The sequence below is a fragment of the Corylus avellana genome, chromosome 3 (genome assembly GCF_965113065.1).
Source record: "Corylus avellana chromosome 3, dhCorAvel1.hap1.2, whole genome shotgun sequence".
NCBI lineage: Eukaryota > Viridiplantae > Streptophyta > Magnoliopsida > Fagales > Betulaceae > Corylus > Corylus avellana.
This window is the reverse complement of record NC_142492.1, coordinates 30,685,550-30,704,425: the sequence shown is the minus strand read 5'-3', so window position 1 is coordinate 30,704,425 and position 18,876 is coordinate 30,685,550. Positions and strand designations below refer to the sequence as shown.

Sequence of the window (18,876 nt, the reverse complement as noted above, 5' to 3'; positions counted from 1 at the left end):
TATTTGATAGAAAAAATATTTTTTAATATGTTTTACCAAACGCCTTTATGATTTTAAAAAGTAACGATTTTAAAAACAAAAATTTAAAAAACGCACTTATTAAAATCGCAATCTCAAACAAACCATAAAAAAACACATAGATGATAAACCAATACATATTTATTATTATTTTTTGACAGTTATTCATTATTTTTGAAGTTTGGAAAGCAAAAGAAAGCGACAGTTTCAACAAGTTTCATAAAGTTGGAAAAATTCATTATTATAATGGACATAAACTACCCATAAATTTGGAATATATTACTATTATTATGTAGAGAAGAAGCACAATTATTATTATTATTATTATTTTTAAATGTTTACAAAATAGGATTCCTTATCAAGGTTGTTCTATTGCAAGAGAAAAATGCAGAGAAACAAAAGGCAGAGTTGAGATACTAAAAAGAGTTGACCATCCAACAAATAATAAATAAATGTTTATAAAAATTGTGGGTGTCCCCCAATCAACATCGCATGTAGATGTCAAGAAAATGATACGTGGTTCAAGAAATACACCATACTTAAAAAGAAGCAATCTCTAGTTACTTTCACAAACAAAAATAGAAAAGAAAGCAAGAAGCAATCTGTACTACTTCAGATTTCCAGAAGCCACAATTGATGAGTCTTGTGGGCTTTTTTAATCAAGTCTTTGTTTGTTTTTCAACACAAATTAATATTCTTTAAAACTAATTTATAATTTTCTCCTTTACTATAATTTATTATGAGAAATGGTACATGCACTCTCAAGTACACATTTTTTTTTTTTATATAGATGGTGATTTTTAGTTTTTCACTGCCATATTAAGGAATGTGTACTTGAAAGTGTATGTAGCGATTTCTCCTTGTATCCATGTCCCCCAAAATTACAAAAAAAATTGCAATGCGCTCCTTTTGTCTTGCAAAAAGACAAAAAAAATACCTTCAAAAAATTTGCAATGTACCCATTTTATCCAACAAATATATATATATAAGACAAGAATAGCCCTATAAATTCGAGAAATTTTTTTTTTTTTTCGAGGTAATCTAACAACCCTTTTTTTATTTTAAGGTTTTTTTAGTAATTTTTTATCTTATTTTTATAATGGAATTATTATTATTATTATTATTATTTGGGGTACATTACAAATTTTTAGTAGCTTAGGAGGGACATTGATACAATTTTTAGTTTAGGAGGAGGGAAACCACATCAATATTGGAAGGATAACAACATGGTTCGTAGAATTACTCAAAAAAATTTGCAATGTTTTTTCAATGGAGATTTTATGAAATTATAAATTTATCCTCAACTAATTAGAATAATAGAAGAAAAAAAAAATACTTACATTGGGTGGCCGGCCACTTGCACTTGGGGGCAGTCGCCGACTCGTCCACCCTCAAGCCAGTTGGAAGGGGTGACCGTACCACCCCCAACGAGCCCGAGGTGTTTTTTTTTTTTTTTTAAAAAAAAAGAATTTTTAAGATAAATTTATAAGTTCATAATCATGATCTTGTCAGAAAAAATGGTTAGAATCTGTATGAAGGAAGTTACATGCTTTTTTTTTTTTTTTTTTTCCAAGGAAGTTACTTGTTACACAAGCATACACAAACAATTAGTTGTGACTTTTAAAGTTGTAAAAAATTATTTGTGACTACCTCAACTTACAGGCATTAATTTAACAATTTTTTATTAAATTTTTTTTAGAACTTGTAAAAGTCACAACTAATTAATAAAAAATTCTAAAAAATTGTTAAATGTCAAAACGCGTGGAAGTTTATATAGTAGATTTAGATTGTTAAATGTCAAAATGCGTAGAAGTTTATATATATCGAATTTTTTTATTAATTTTTTATATGGTAGATCTAGATTCGTCTAAGCTAAGCATCGATGTGATGGACTTAGGGTTGAGGGCTATTTTTGTCTTATTATTTTTGTCTAAGCTAAGCGGTGCGGATGTCACATCAGCATCACCATGTTTAGATAGTGAATAATTGCAAACGAGATACTTCGGAATTGACATAAGGCCTGGTACCACCCCTAGTGTAGCTTGGGTACCACAGCTTTGGGAGTGAGAGATGTGAGAGTGCTTGCAAATGTTTCAGAAAATAAGGACAATGTAATTCTTTTTCATTATTTTAGATTTAAATTTTTGTTAAAATATTTATCACATAAACAAATAAAGTTTTTCCGGAGTTTTCTTTGAGAACTTAGGTAGAGTTGAGCAATTGTAAATTTCATGAAAATTGTAAATTTTAGGGAAAACTTTGCAAAATCTCCCTCAACTTTTACGCGTTTGGAAATTAGTTCCTCATATTCAAAGATTCTCAATTTAGAATATCAAATTTTAAATTTTTTGCAATGTCCCCCATATGTTAGAATTTTCAGTTAAATCTTGTCAAAATTTTCAAAATACTCTTGTTTTTTTTGTTTTTTTTGTTTTTTTTTTTTCATAATAAAATTGCAAAGATTCAGGCATAAGTATATTTGCAAATTCCATTAAATCTGCACTAATGTCTGAATCTTTGCCATTTTTATTTTATTTTTTATAATAAAAAATGGGTATTTTAGGACTTTTGACTGCATTTAACGGAAAATTTTAATGGATGAGGGATATTGCAAAAAACTGAAAATTCGATACCATTAAATTAAGAGTTTTTGAACATTAAAGTGTAATGTCAAAACGCGTAGAAGTTTATGGGAGTTTTATGAAATTTGCCATCAAATTTAAAATTTCTCTAAAACTTAGGTTGCATTGAACAACTTGAAAAATGCTACTTATTAAAAACATGAGATGTTATCGAGGCAGTCAAAAACATTTCTCCCAAAAAAAACTTCTTCGTCATTTTTAAAAAGACTCTTAATATATATTCCCAAAAAAGTGGGATCCCAATATATAGGAGAGGTCCACGATCAAGTTGGACCCAAACTTTTTCTTCTAGATTGAAATACATTGTTGTGTCATGTTATGTTGTTTACAGTGATTGCTTCAATGGGATCAATGGGTGATGTCCGAAGCCTATATCTCATCTTGTGCTGTATTACCATTCTTATATTTACTTTTTTTTTGGGGGGGGGGGGGTGGGGGGTTCAACGCTTAGAAAGAAAAAAGAAAAAAAAAAAAGAAAAAAAAAAAGTCTCTATAGTTTTCTATTGTAATAATCAAATCCAATCAAAGAAAAATGGTTTCTAAAGTTGCCAAAACTTGATTGGCATGGTTCTTTAAGGACTCTTTTTGACACGATAACGTCAAGTCGAATTATGACTTTCACCATGCATGATTGCTAGTAAAGTTGGTGTTATTTTGGATTTTAAGCATTGATAATTCAATTCAATTTGAAATTTGTTAGTGTGACATATTTTCATGTACGTTGTTTTTTTTTTCTTAAGGGAAATTTTCTTCGTATCAATAAATAAATTCAAGTTAAAGCATCTTCATTACCAATAATAATGTAATGGATAAAAATAAGATAATCTTCTATCCAAATATTCTCTTTTTTTAACATGAAAACTGAATCTTCCATTTAAAGAAATCAAAGAGAAAGAGCAAATTGCTCTCCCAAAACAGTATCACAAATACAGTCAAGAATTTCATTCAACCAAACCCTATTTATGACATGTAGTAGTGCCATTCTTGCTAGCTTGTGTGCTGCCATATTAGGCTCCCTCTTAACATGATTAACCAGCCATCCATGAAAAAATTGCAATAGCCCACGTGTATCTTCCACAATGTGTCCATAGCAGCTCCCATTCCATCGAGGTCAGTTCTTTTACCACCATCAAAACATCACCCTCTGGCAGAATATTTGTAGCTCCCATTTCCTTGCTGAATTGCACTGCATAAAAACCCCCCATGTCCTCTGCTGCTGTAGGATCAAGTAAACTTTACTCGGCTAGTTGCATCTCTAATTACCATGCTGAAGCCCATTATTTCGTGCTTCTTATCAAAGGCAGCATCCCAGTTGAGTTTTAGCCAATCCACAGGTGGTGTTACCCACCCTTGTAACGGCTTACTTGCATTCTCTAGAGCAAAATTACTCCCTGCCTGGTTGACAAGTGTGAATTCTTCCAGGGAATTTGCTGCCTCCCGCACCAAAACATTGGGATCCACGAACTGCCCCTCATGACCCCAATGATTTCTACGAAACCAAATCTTTTGCGCAAGCCATACAAACCATGCAAATTGCCCATCATCACATGTACAAGAGAGGTCCACCGCTAGTTGCAGGAAATTTGTACTCAACGAGACAAATCTCCCCAAACATCCATTGATGAAGGACATTCCAAAAGGATGTGGTAGACAGTTTCCACCTCTCGTCCACATAAATCCTTGATAACTCGCCTACGCACTAGATTTTCTTTTGTGGGCAAGAGATTTTGATAGGCCCTCCACATAAAATGTCTGCAGCATTTGGGAGCTTCATCTTCCATAGTTCCTTCCATAATGGATGTTCATTTTCTCTTGATGAGGTCCCTGCTTTGTTCCATTCCTCCCTTTCCTTCTCTATATAATATGCACTGCGAATTGAGAAAAAGCCCTGAGCCGTGCCCCTCCAAATCAGCCTATCTAGTTGGTTGGAAGGACTGAGTGGAATGATTTTGATAACCTGCATCTCTTCCTGGGAGAAAATAGCCTCTACCAACGTGTGATCCCACCAGTGGGTGTTTGGGTCAATCAATGCACTCACCATCGACTCAGCTGGAATGATTTTTGGTGGTGACTGAGCTGTGGGAAGCCATTTGTCCCCCCAAACTTTGACACTCTGCCCATTTCTTATTCTTCAAGTCAGGCCCTCTTTGAGCAAATTGCTAGCTTCGTGGATACTTCGTCATTCATACGACAGCTTTTTACCTAATTGTGCCTCCAAAAAAGAGTCTCCATTATAGTATTTTGCCCGCATAATCTTCCCCATTAAACTGTTCGGTGACTGCCATAGCCGCCATCCTTGCTTAGCTAGGAGGGCATTATTAAAGCATGGTAGATCTCGGAAGCCCATCCCCCCTCTAGATTTTGAGATGCCCATTTTCTCCCAACTCATCCATGGAATTCTCCTCATATTTTTCTTGTGTCCCCACCAAAATTTTTGCATGAGAGAATTGATTTCAGCACATAGTATTTTTGTGAGTAAAAACACACTCATACTATAGGTGGTGATGGCTTATATTACCGCCTTCAACAATATTTATTTTCCAGCTTGAGAAAAAAATTTAAGCTTCCAGTCTTGTAATCGCTTCCACACTCGGTCTTTAATGCTCTTAAAAGCAGTGGTCCGAGATTTTCCTACAAGAGCAGGCAACCCTAGATTTGAGTCATATCTATATGTAGAAGAAATATCGGATGCTTCTAAAATTCTCTCCTTGGCTTCCCTTGTGGTATTTTTGCTAAAGAATACCGATGTTTTTCTCCTTATTCAGCCTTTGTCTTGATGCTTGCTCATATGTATGCAAAAGTGTGGATAACCAATTCCAATGGCTAATTTTCGCCCTACAAAATAGGAGACTGTCATCAGCAAAAAAAAGATTGTTCAAACGGGGTCCTTTTTTTGAAGTAGAGACCCCAGTTACTGAGCCATTCAACTCAGCCGCTGACAGCATAGAGCTAAGAGCTTTTGCACAAAGAATGAACAAATATGGCGAAATAGGATTACCCTGATGTATACCTCGAGTAGGAGTTATCCTTTTCCCGAGTTGGCCATTTATCAACACAGAAAAACTAGCCGTGGTAATGCACATCATAATTAGATCCACCCATCGTTCTGTAAATCTCATTCGCTGCATGACCACCTTCAGAAAACTCGACTCCACCCGATCATAAGCTTTGCTCATATCAATCTTAACAGCCATGAAAGCACTTTTGCCCCACATCCAAGAGTGCATGGTATGGATAGTCTCATATGTCGCCAAGATGTTGTCAGTTATGAGCCTCCTTGGAATGAAAACGCTTTGGTTTTGAGAGATGATAGATGGTAACACAATCTTCAACCTGTTTGCAAGGACCGTGGAAATAATTTTATAGCTTACATTACATAGGCTAATCGGCCGAAATTAGTAACACAAAGAGGATTATTAATTTTCGGGATTAGTGTTAAATAAGTGTAATTCAAATATAAAGGCATAATACCATTATTAAGAGAAAAAAGTATAGCCTTGCTAACCTCCATACCCATAGTCGCCCAATTTTTTTGGTAAAAACAAGATGTAAAACCATCCGGGCTGAAGCTTTTAAGGGAGCCATCTAGTTTGCCACTATGATTTCCTCCATAGAGAATTCCTTAATCAGACCCTCATTCATCTCAGGAGAGACTCGGCTTTCCACCGTTTGCAAACACCTTTCCATTTCCCCTGTTGCCTTAGATGTAAATAGACTTTGAAAGAAAGAGGTGAACGCACATCCAACATCCAACTAGGTGTTCTTGGTGTGCCCATGCTCATCTCAGATCTTCTCAATGGTACTCTTTTTTCGCTTCTGGTTTGTAGCCGCATAAAAGTATTGAGTATTCCTATCACCATCTTTTAACCATGCTTTTCCACCATATATCTTTGTCCTCAAGGAGGGAGTTCAGTTCCTATTTTAGTTATGCCATATGAGGTATCTTTGCCAAACCTTCCTCTTTTTGGATAGCCCCCAGTTCTTCGGTTTTTTTCTTGATTACCCAAGCCATATTTCCTCTTTTGGTTTTATGCCATGACACCAAACTCCTTTTGCACCTCTGCAGTTTGTTTCCAATACTCAGCCAAGAGTCTTGTATCACCCCTTTTGCACGCTAGACTTGTTTTACAATCTCTCTCCCTTCCAATTCCATAGCCCAGTGGTCCTCAAATTTGAAAACCCGACGCATGTTCTCTCCTTGTGAACGTCCCTGAAGGTCCATTATTAAAGGTGTGATTAGAACTTAACGCCGGTTCAACAGACACATCAGCCTCTGGGTACATGCCACACCACGCCCTATTTGCAACCATCCTATCTAGTTGTTCCTCCATAAAAAATTCTTCATCCTCACAATTGCTTCATGTGAACTTCAGCCCCCGGAATCCTAAGTCAAATAGGTCACACTCTTCCAATACTTTCTTGAAATCGTCCATAAGCCTCTGTGACCTTCCCCCACCTCCTTGTTTTTCCGATAAATCAAGTATTTCATTGAAGTCTCCTACACATACCCAAGGTTCTGGAGCAATCCCTGCTAAATGATGCATTAAAGTCCACGCCTCATGGCGTTTACTAGCATCCGAGTGGCCGTAGAAGCCCGTAAATTTCCATAGACGATCCCTATCTTTATTTTTAACCATTGCGTTTATATGAAGACGGCTATAATTCTGAATTTCCACAAGAGAGTCTTCATTCCACAGCATTGCAAGCCCGCCACTTCGCCCCACAAAATCAACCATAAACAGGCACTGAAACCCCAACTTATGACGTACCACCTCCATTTTATTTTGTCGCAATTTGGTGTCCATCAGGAAAACCAAAACGGGTCTCTTTTCCTTCACCATCCGGCAAAGGTCCCGAACTGTGCGGAGTTTCCCAAGCCCCCGACAGTTTCAGCATAGTATCTTCATGTCGATTGGCGGGACTGTTGCCCAGTCCCTGTCAATCCTGATCCAATAATTTCAGTCCCATAGCTTTTCTGGTTTTTGTTTCGGTGCATGTCTGGGGCATGCAAAGAAACACCCCCAGTTTCGCCTGTCTTCCTCTGTCCTCCTTGTCCCAACCATGATCCTGATGAGTCAGCCCTCTTTCCCCCACGTGCTTGTCTCTTCCATGTAATGGGTTTAGCGCTTAGCCCAGTTACACCCCTTTCCCTGGTTTGGTGCATAGGATTAGGCTCCCAATCTACTATATTCACTTCATACAACAAAGGGCCTGGGTTTCGGACACTTGCAGCTGGGTCCATTGCGTTGGGCCCCGAGCTAGTTTGAACCCTCGGGACCACTTCCTTCAAAACCGGCCCAGATCTACTTTCCACCTCCAGTTGGTGCATTTCCATATTTGTCGCGCCCTTCTTTACCATTACTTCCCTTTCCTTCGAAAATTGTATCTTGTCAACTCCTGGAATATTCCCCTCCTCGACAACTCCCTGGCTTTGCGCCCTTTTCTCCGCATCAGAGATACTACCATAAATATTAGTATCCATTGAGCCCGTGCTAAAAGATTAACTATCGTATTTGCATCTTTTTCGGTGTAGCACATATACCATGATCAAAGATTATTGAGTACTATCTTCAAATTGCCTATCAGTTGCCCATATTACTACCCCCCCCCCCCCCCCCCCACACACAAAAAAAAAAAAAAAAAAAGGCTCAATTAGTGACATTTTCAAAAAAAAAATAATAATAATAATAAAATAAAATAAAAAAGTTCATTAAAATGCAGTGTTTTACTGTTGAAATGTCACTATTCATAAAGTAGTGACATTTGAATAATGTTATTATTCACGTGTCACTATTCATACATTAAAATGTGACGTTTCAATAGTGTTACTATTCACTCGTGACATGCGACATTTGAATAGTGTTAGTATTAACACGTCACTATTTACGCGTGAATATATAGTGATGTTTGAATAGTAATACTATTCATGCGTCACTATTCACACATGAAATGCGATGTTTGAATAGTATTACTATTCACATGTCACTATTCACGTTTGAAAGGTGTCATTTGAACCATGATAGTTTCTAACTATTTTTCCTATATATAGATGAACACAAAGATGCCAACACATTCTCATGGTAGTTTCTAACTATTGCTCCTACACCCATCTTCTTATTAGAAGAATAGAAATTTCATTTTTCCATCTCTATCCATATTTTTTTTAAATCTGCCATTGGATCTGAATTTTTTTTTTGGGAAAAATATAAAAAAGCCCCCCAAACTACCAGTCGTTTTCGATTTAGCCCCCTAATGTTCCAAAAGTGATAAAGTAGCCCCCTAAACTACCAAACTATTGCATTTTGGCCACTCCGTTAGTCAAAACCGTCAGTTTGGATGGAAACAGCAAAATGACGTCGTTTGTTACGAGTAAGTTACTACAATGCCCTTTTGAGAAAAATATAAAAAAGCCCCCCAAACTACCAGCCGTTTTCATTTTAGCCCCCTAATATTCAGAAAGTGATAAAGTAGCCCCCAAACTACCAAACAATTGCAATTTGGCCACTCCGTTATTCATTACCATCAAATATGATGAGAAATTTAAAACTACGTCGTTTTGGCAATGGTAAGTTACCAAAATGCCCTTTTTGAAAAAAAAAAATCATATTAAAACAAGCAAGCAAAACGGCGCCGTTTTGCTTGAAATTAGGGTTTCCTTACACTTACCAAAATGACGCCACTTTGGCAAGTGTTAGGAATTAAAAGAAAAAACCCTAGACCCCACGCAGGTGACCCACGAAAAAACCCCCAACCCTAGTTTATCTCTCTCCCCAAAACCGCCGGCCACCACGTCGTCTATCTCCGGCAGCCTGTAAATCTTACCCATAACTCAATCTTTTTATTGTATTTCATGGTATAGCTGTCGGATCGGTGTTGTTTATCTACGAACGTGGTTTTTTTGTTTGATTTCTACAATGGGTAAGAATTTTTCGATGGCGCTTCGTAGCTAGTGGATGGTGTGGCCGGTGGTGATGGATGGTGGTGGTAGGGGCAGTCGGTTTTGAGAGAAAGAGAGAGAGGGGTGTTGCGTTTTTTTCACTTGAGGGAGAAGGTTGCCGGAGATAAAACGACGTGGTGGCCGGCGGTTTGGGGGAGAGAGATAAACTGGGGTTGGGGGTTTTTTCTGCATGGGGTCTAATGTTTTTTCTTTTATTCCTAACACTTATCAAAACGGCGCCGTTTTGGTAAGTGTATGGAAACCCTAATTTCAAGAAAAACGGTGCCGTTTAGCGTGCTTGTTTTAATATGATTTTTTTTCCTAAAAGGGCATTTTAGTAACTTACCATTGTTAAAACGACGTAGTTTTGAATTTTTCATCATATTTGACAGTAATGACTAACGGAGTAGCCAAATTGCAACTGTTTGGTAGTTAGGGGGCTACTTTATCATTTTCTGAACATTAGGGGGCTAAAATGAAAACGGCTGGTAGTTTGGGGGGCTTTTTTATATTTTTCTCAAAAGGGCATTGTAATAACTTACCCGTAACAAACGACGTCGTTTTGCAGTTTCCGTCCAAACTGACGGTTTTGACTAACGGAGTGGCCAAAATGCAATAATTTGGTAGTTTGGGGGGCTACTTTATCACTTTTGGAACATTAGGGGGCTAAATCGAAAACGGCTGGTAGTTTGGGGGGCTTTTTTATATTTTTCCCTTTTTTTTTTTTTAGAAAAAAAAGAAAAAAGTAGATAGGAGTTGGATATGAGATAAAGGAATAGCAAATCTATTATGCGAATCTTATTGCTGCATCTCAATTTACCTTAACGACATGAGCGGAGGTCAAACCCATTTTAGATTTTCCGCTGCACAATTTAATTTACCTTTAACATGTCCATTGCTAGTTAAAAGCTTTTATTAGAGAACATTATCATTAAACCGTTTCACACTTTGATTGAAGTAGACTGTGAGAAAACTAAAATATTATATCAAATTGATTGAATTTTTATTATTTTTGGTAAAATATACATTAAAATTTTTGAAAGAGTAAAAGTAGGATATTTAATGTAAAGATCCATGTGGTGAGCACGATCGATCATTCAACTCCTATTCAATCAACGGTCAAAACTGGATATAGAAGTAGAAAAGAAGCCGAATTCCCTGCTCAAAAGCTCCCCTGATTCTCGCAAAAAAAAGATCAACTTGGAGAATACGTAACGGTAGAATTGCTGTTTCAGTGAAAAGAGACGCCCAACAAGTAATGGAAAGTTGATTCTTCCCTGTTAAGAAAGAATCTTCAAGGCCTTCACCATATATACCTCAGTAAAACCAAAAAACATAAAACTAGATGTTTAACCTTGGTTAATTCAATTTTTTTTTTTTTTTTTTTTTTTTATAAAAAAAACAAGATTCTATCATAGATTAAAATATATTAATATTTCTAACAAATAACTTTACCGTAAATTTTTTTAAAAATATTTGTAAAATATAGTTTTAAAATCCTAAACACTAAGATGAAGTTCAACCATTTCATTTATGATAAAAATTTATTAAGGTTATTTCATAAACAATTCGAGCTCGGCTCGAATTCGATTTGCTTTAACAGTAATTTATGTTTGTTTAAACAAACTGAATTCGTACAAACTTATTTTTGACATGTCTGCACATGGAGGGTAATTCGAACTAGTGATCTCTGCTTAATAAGACATGATCTCTAGCCGATTGAGTTACCCTTTGAGAATAATATCTTAAGTATTTAAAAAGATAGAAGGAAATTTTCTTCTTAATGTGATAGATATAGCTTAAATTTAGGAGTGGACATGCGGATGCCGTTATTTGCAATATTCGTAGCCAGGTCCGCAAAATGCAGATATCCCTTTTAGATATCCGCGTCCGCATCATATTTTTACTAACTGTATCCGCTCGGTTATTGTGATTATTAATGTGGTTATGGGCTTTTTGTGCCTATTTTAGTCTTTTTTGACATTCTTTGGGTCTTTATTATGGCCTATTTTAACCAATTTTGAAAATAAATTGGGTTGATTTTTAGTCTTTTGGGCATGCTTTATTTTTTTCTAAGCCCTAATGTTTTGAAAATATATTGATTTCACATTACTTTATAAAACAATGTAAACATAACCTACACTTAATCCAAAACAACGTCATTTTGGTATATATATAAAGTATGCAGATGCAGTTATTAACCATATCTACATACTCTAAAACCGCTATCCGCATCTACATATGCGAATAGTAGTTTTTGCTAATAACATCTATTTCCGCATGTGCAGATAGTTGCGGATAGCGGATACAACCAATTAATATCCACCCCATGTAAATGAATAAGTTAATTGAACAGTTCCATGTGAACATGCTCGACTTTGTTCGTTTGAACATATTATCTAACTCAATCATAAGCTAAGCTCAATTTTAATTTGTTCAATTGAGCTCCGCTGAAATTTTATGAGAATCTGATCAACTCAATATAAAGTTTTTAACATTTTAATTATTATTAAATTAAAAAACTATATTGCTTCAATGTCAACATCAAATACTTATGAGGTGAAATTAAATATGATGAATATTGAAATGATCAAATCAAAATGATTTAATTAATATAAAATATTTAAAATAATAATTAAGATTGAAAAAGTAGCCCCATCAAATCTGAAAATCCTACTCTCCACCCCCACCAGGGCCACCACCTTTTCTATATAAACGCACTCCCGAGCCCTTCCTCATTCACCATTTCCCAGCTCTCCCTCTTTCTGGGGTTTTCGTTTCACTGAATCCTATCTTCCTACCAAACAACTTTCTTTCTTCTTTTTCTTTCATATTTTCTAAGCAACCAAACACAAAAGAACATGTCATCTGAACACTTCTTCCTCTTCTTTTCACCAGTCCTGATCAGCTTCGAGCTTTTCCTCTGTCTCCTTCTCTTCGTCGCCATCTTTGCTTTCTGGCTCTCCCCGGGCGGTCTTGCTTGGGCTCTCTCTAAAACCACCCGAACTGCCACCATTCCCGGCCCTTCCGGACTCCCGTTTCTCGGGTTGGTTTTCGTTTTCACAGGCTCTTTGACTCACAGAGTCCTCACCAAGCTTGCTGAGGCTTCTAAGGCGAAGCCATTGATGGCATTCTCAGTGGGGTTCACTCGTTTCATCATCTCGAGCCACCCGGACACGGCCAAGGAGATTCTGAACAGCTCGGCTTTCGCAGACCGGCCGGTGAAAGAGTCAGCTTACGAACTCCTCTTCCACAAGGCAATGGGGTTCGCTCCGTTCGGCGAGTACTGGCGGAACCTGAGGAGGATCTCGGCCACCCATTTGTTCAGCCCGAAAAGAATAGCCTCTTTCGGGGAGTTTCGGGCAAGTATTGGGCGAAAAATGGTGGAGGAGATACGGGTTTTGATGGGGAGGAATAATGTTAACGGCGAGGTTGAGGTGAGGAAAGTTTTGCATTTGGGGTCGTTGAACAATGTGATGATGAGTGTGTTCGGGAGGAGTTATGAGTTTGGTGAGCGGTGTGGGAGTTATGAAGGGTGTGAGCTTGAGGGTTTGGTGAGTGAGGGGTATGAGCTGCTAGGGGTTTTTAATTGGAGTGATCACTTTCCTCTTTTGGGTTGGTTGGATTTGCAAGGAGTGAGAAAAAGGTGCAGGATTTTGGTGGCAAAGGTTAATGTTTTTGTTGGGAGGATTATAGAGGAGCATAGGGCAAAGAGGGCTGAGAATAATGGAATACTAACTAAGGGTGATGAGGGCTCAGGTGATTTTGTTGATGTGCTGCTTGATCTGGAGAAAGAGAACAGGCTCAGTGACTCTGATATGATTGCTGTTTTATGGGTAAGTTTTGGTAATCAAATCTTTGAATTCCCCCTTTTTTTAAAAAAAAAAAAAAAAAAAAAAAAATTTACTGTTTGTCCAATTAGATCTTTACTTGGATAAGGTAAAGTTTGGATTTTTGCTCGTGGGTTTGGCTCTAAAAAATTGTTTACACTCACGAAGGTCGAGCATTAGACCTAATGCTTCATGAGACATTATAGTCAAGTGACTTATCATTCAAGCCAACTCTTTAAGTTAACTTTTGAATTCCTTTTGCCTCTCTTTAAAATTGTATAATAGGTCAAAACTGTTGTAACACTAATTAGTTTTTAGGTTTTAGAGGGAGAATTTTAACTTCTTCATCAAGCTAGCTAGTCTTGGTCGACTCACAAAGAGACATTACATTGATAATCAATTTTAATTCAGATTGTTCAGAGAATCATCAGATCATTTGCATTTATTTGCCATTTATGGTTGTTTTCTTTACCATAGAATGCAAATGAATTAAGAATAATATAAATGATTTGAAGTACGAGTTTCCTGAGTACAAATGGGTAAATTCCAGTACTGTTCTTTCCCCTTGCCTTTCTTATCTTTATTTATTCACTTAGCGAAAAAGATCTCCTCTTTATTTGGGAATATTTTCTTTTTGGCTTTCCTTGATGCAACTACTTGGTTCTTTTTGCTTTGGTTCTTCATCTTTTCTGTTTTGTAAGTTTGCAGAAAATTGCATGTAAATTATAAATGCTTGAATAAAGATAAGTTTTTCTCTTTTAGGTATCCGATGATAGTCATGAGAACGTGAATATATATTCCCTTGTCTTGGCTTGTTTTCCTTTCCTTTTCCTCCATATAATCACAAATCATTTTCTTTGTGCAAATGTTATTTAATAAACTTCAATACGACTGTTATATATCTGCAATGACATGAAAATAAAATTTAGCCAACAATTTTTATTTTTTACAAGCTCTGATTGATTCAAATCAAGGCCGATTTTCACTGTCACATACTTTTCTCTTTAATATGAGATTTCAACTAGACTTTTCTATAATCGCAGGAAATGATATTCAGGGGGACCGAGACAGTGGCAATCCTCCTAGAGTGGATTCTTGCACGAATTGTGCTTCATCCAGATATCCAAGCCAAAGCACAATCTGAAATCGACACCATTGTCGGCAGAAATCGATCAGTGTCGGATTCCGACCTCCCCAACCTACCCTACCTCCAGGCCATTGTAAAAGAAACCTTGAGAATGCACCCTCCTGGTCCCCTCCTCTCCTGGGCAAGGCTCGCCGTCCACGACACACACGTAGGCCACCACTTCATTCCAGCTGGCACAACGGCAATCGTAAATATGTGGGCGATAACTCACGACGAGAAGGTCTGGTTGGAGCCCGGAGAGTTCAAGCCAGAGCGGTTTATGGAGGAAGATGTAGCCATCATGGGCTCTGATCTTAGGTTGGCTCCATTTGGTTCTGGAAGAAGGGTTTGTCCTGGCAAGGCCTTGGGAATTTCCACTGTTGAGCTCTGGCTTGCGCAATTGCTCCAAAGCTTCAAATGGATGCCTTCTGGTAATCATGGTGTCAACTTGACGGAGATGCTGAAACTTTCACTGGAGATGAAACATTCCTTGGTCTGCAGGGCTGTTCCTAGGATTGCTTGAGATAAATTTGATGGGGGCTTTTGTTGTTTTCAGGATGATGTCATATATCCATGATTTCAGAAGGATTTAATAGGTTTATTTACTTTCCATGCATGTTCTCTAAGCTATATATGTTATTTTGGTTTTTGTTTTAGGGTAGGGTTTCTGGTACTTGGTAATTTTGTTCAAAGGTGTTTGGGTTTGCTTTGGTGGAACTTTCATGCCCCTTGTACACATTTTCTAATGAATTGATGCTCTATCACTTTGTCCTTCCAATTTTCTTAATTACTTATGTATCTCTCGAACATTTTTCATTTTTAACTATTTTCCATTCAAGTAAAGCTACTTTTCACATCCACTTCACATCAATTAACTTAGCCTGGTTTAAGTAACTTTCATTTTCTTTATTTTATAAGTGATTAACCTGAGATGGGAAAACAGTTCAAAAAATTAATGTTGTTTAATAGAATATTATACAACTGACATACAATTTGATAATATTACAGTGAAAATCAACATTTGTTTTTTTAAAAAAAAAAAAAAAAAAAAACTAATATCTAATTTGCAATGCTATGTCATCCAAGTTGTATGATAGTCGTATACTAAATAGTTACTTCAGTTCAAACACGCCACATCATAAAATGGATATGATAAATGAGTATGAAGAACAGCGACGTTCATCCAATTTTTATTGTTTGGTCTGAATTTTTAGACTTTACTTGGTTGGAGTCATGTTTATTTCATGGTGTGCAGTCATAGTAGGCAGCCGAGTGTATAGTCCTTTCAAGGATTTTTATTTTTTTTATTTTTTTAGATGTGTTTTTTAAGGTTTAGTCGCAATCAAAGTGTTGTGATGAGGGCATAATCAAATAAATAAACAATCATGGAGGAGGTAATTGGTCTGTCAATTTTGATAAAAATGATATTGTCAAAGTGCATATATGCATGTGGTTGGATCAGTACTACTACTGCCATGCAGGTTAATTTGTTTTCTACCGTCCCTTTAGTGCTTCAATTTACCAACATACATCATGGCTCAAGCCGAATTGAAACATTAAAATCATCAGTTTAATGATTTTTTAGAATAAATATGTCAATGAAAATGTTCTAAACCTTGTCTGAATGGAATATTAATCACATGCAAGAACAAAAAAAAAAGGCCAAGCCAGGAAAAGAAAGAAGAATGAAATGTTCTCGTAATTTGATTTAGTCAGAAAGTTTAGATTACTTAGTCGTCACCAATGATTACACCAAATAGGAGTGAGATTTAGATGGATGGAAAAGTGAAGGCACACTAGATCGCAAGCAAAGAATAAGACAGCAGTGACAAATTAAGTAATTAATAGCCACCATTCGATCCGATCTCAAACGATTTTAATTTGAATAAAAAACGAGATGGCATTGCAATGATAATCACCTCTGTTAAAGTAATATAATTAAGTGATTAAATTTACCTCTTCCTATAAACTTAACCTTTTAGAATAACTGATAATTTAACATGGTATCAGAGCCAAAGGTCATGGGATAAAACCTTGATTCCATCAAATCACCCTTTATTTAAATTAAATATTCCACATGTTAGGCATTATCTATTAAAAGGAAGTTTGAGCTCACACGTGAAAGGGAGTATTAAAGTAATGATTAAATAATTAAATTTATCTATTCCTATCAGTTTAAGCTTTTGAGATAACTGGTTATTTAACATGGTATCATAACCAAAAATCCTGGCATCAAACTTTAATAACCTTAACCCCCACCCATCTTTAACTGGTAATTTAACGCTACTCTTTAAATTACTCTAAATTACGAAATGATCATCTCATCTACTGAGCATCTATATCTGTCAGGTGAAGTTGATTGCAAGCATGGTGGTCCAAGAAACTTGTCTATTTAGGAATCGTCCCATACTGCTAAAATAGGGGTATCCTAGGCCTAGTCTACAAATCTGATCAGTTTTCTTATTATAATCAATTTCTGTAGATCATCCATTCGTTGTCATCATAGTTGCATGCCTCCATCCTCCTCTTTTACAATCTTTATTCGTTCATGCTTGGTGTGCCTTTATCCCCTACATATATAGCCTTTCGAATGTGCATGTAAATTAATGGAAAAAATAAGTCTCTTTTTCTTTCTATTAAACAAATAAAAAGAGGGAAAAAGTTGCATATATTACTAATTAAACAAACTTATAAGATTCCTTCGTCAATCAAGGGTTGAGGGTTGTGACTATAAACAAGTTTTTTTTTCCCCTTTTCTTTTGATTTTATGATCATCCATCGATCACTCCAGACAATCTTTAAATGATTGAGGAATAAGAACCTAAGCCAAACAATGATATGGGTCACTCTTTTTTGGGGATCCAAATCCTTCCAAGAATATATTTTGGGAAGCAGTTGTTGTGAAAAGCTTTGCTCCTTTTCTCTCCTGTAAAGAAGGGTGCATATGGCATTTGAATATCCAAATTAACTGATTCTTTTAGTCACACATCCCTATATTCCTTTCCTCTCTCCCAATTCCTCACACGTTTGAGAATCACATGTGCAGCTATTATATTGCAAGAATGTGTGGTCCTGGCCATCTCCTTTAGATAGAAAATGAATAGGGCTTGTTTGCTAATGCCTTTTTAGAAGGTGTTTTGTTTTTGCTTTTTATGATTTGACAAAGTAATTTTGAGAGTTTTGTGAATATTTTATGCACATACTGAATTATTTGTTAATGTTTTTAATTACATTTTTACTAAAAAGAAAAAAAAAATTCTAAAAAATACTACGACCCAATGTAGCTGATTATCATGAGCAGCTAATTACCTATAAATTAAGTCTTCTCACTCAATTTAAATTTCACATTTCGTATATGACGTCAACCAACCACTATAGGTGCATGATAAATTTTGATGTCATGAATATATGCCAAAGGATGGACATTGGATGCAAAAAGTTCCAAAAAACAGTTAGTGGCATCTTTATATTATTCTAGTACTAATCTTGTCGGTACGTTTGCAAAGGGAATGAATATAGGTTGTCTTGTATTGCTTTAAGACATGGTCTTGAAAGAGTGGTTATTCCTTCTATCACCAACGTGATGGGATTTCACCTCTAAATCCTCTTTATGCTTGCAAAAAAGGAGTTGAATAGGACTGTACGATTCCTTCAAGAGAATATGTTACAATTGTAAGAGTTCCAAAGGTTTAATCAAATTAATAGTGAGTGGTTTTAAGAATCAACTATTAAACCCTTAACATCTGGTGTTAAAGCAAATACCAGGTTATGGATTTGAGGGACGAAAGAGGTGATTTATAGGCTGGATTAAAATATCTTAGGATTATGTATGAGTATAGTGTTAAGTCACTATACTTGTAACGGGACCGAAGTTGAACTCACTGTTTTCTCGCCAGCTGCATCGTCATGACAGGCTTGTAACGGGACTGAAGAATGAACTCCATGTTTTCTCGTCAAATTGATCGTCAGGACGAGATATGTGACGTAAATGAAGAAGAAGCTCCCTGGCCTCTCATCAGATGTCCCATCAGGACTGACTTGTAAGGAGGATGAGTTACTTTTGTTCTTCACATCATGACGATGCTCTTTTCCTGTTAAGACATAAACATTTCCAAATCTCAAATCTGTGAAGTTTTGTTTATAACGTTTTAATGAGAAATATTGATTCCCGTTAAGACATGAAGAGTATAAAGTTTTCCTACAAAGGTTTTTTCCTGTTACTGTTCAAGCGAGACTTTTTGGAAAAATTATCTCTGAGTAGTCTCAAAGGTTTTCTCCAAGCTGTGTGTCTCGTGAGTTGGTTTTGCAAGAAGAGGACGTAGT

The 18,876-nt window shown here is 36.3% G+C and overlaps 1 protein-coding gene across 1 annotated transcript; it reads left to right on the top strand.

Moving 5' to 3' along the window:
- Positions 1-12,458: 12,458 nt before the first annotated feature.
- Positions 12,459-15,211, top strand: LOC132175984 (cytochrome P450 78A5-like). Its single transcript, XM_059588084.2, has 2 exons — positions 12,459-13,433; positions 14,471-15,211. Exons 1-2 carry the CDS (start codon positions 12,459-12,461, stop codon positions 15,074-15,076), a joined length of 1,581 nt encoding a protein of 526 aa, XP_059444067.2. The 3' UTR covers positions 15,077-15,211.
- Positions 15,212-18,876: the final 3,665 nt, after the last annotated feature.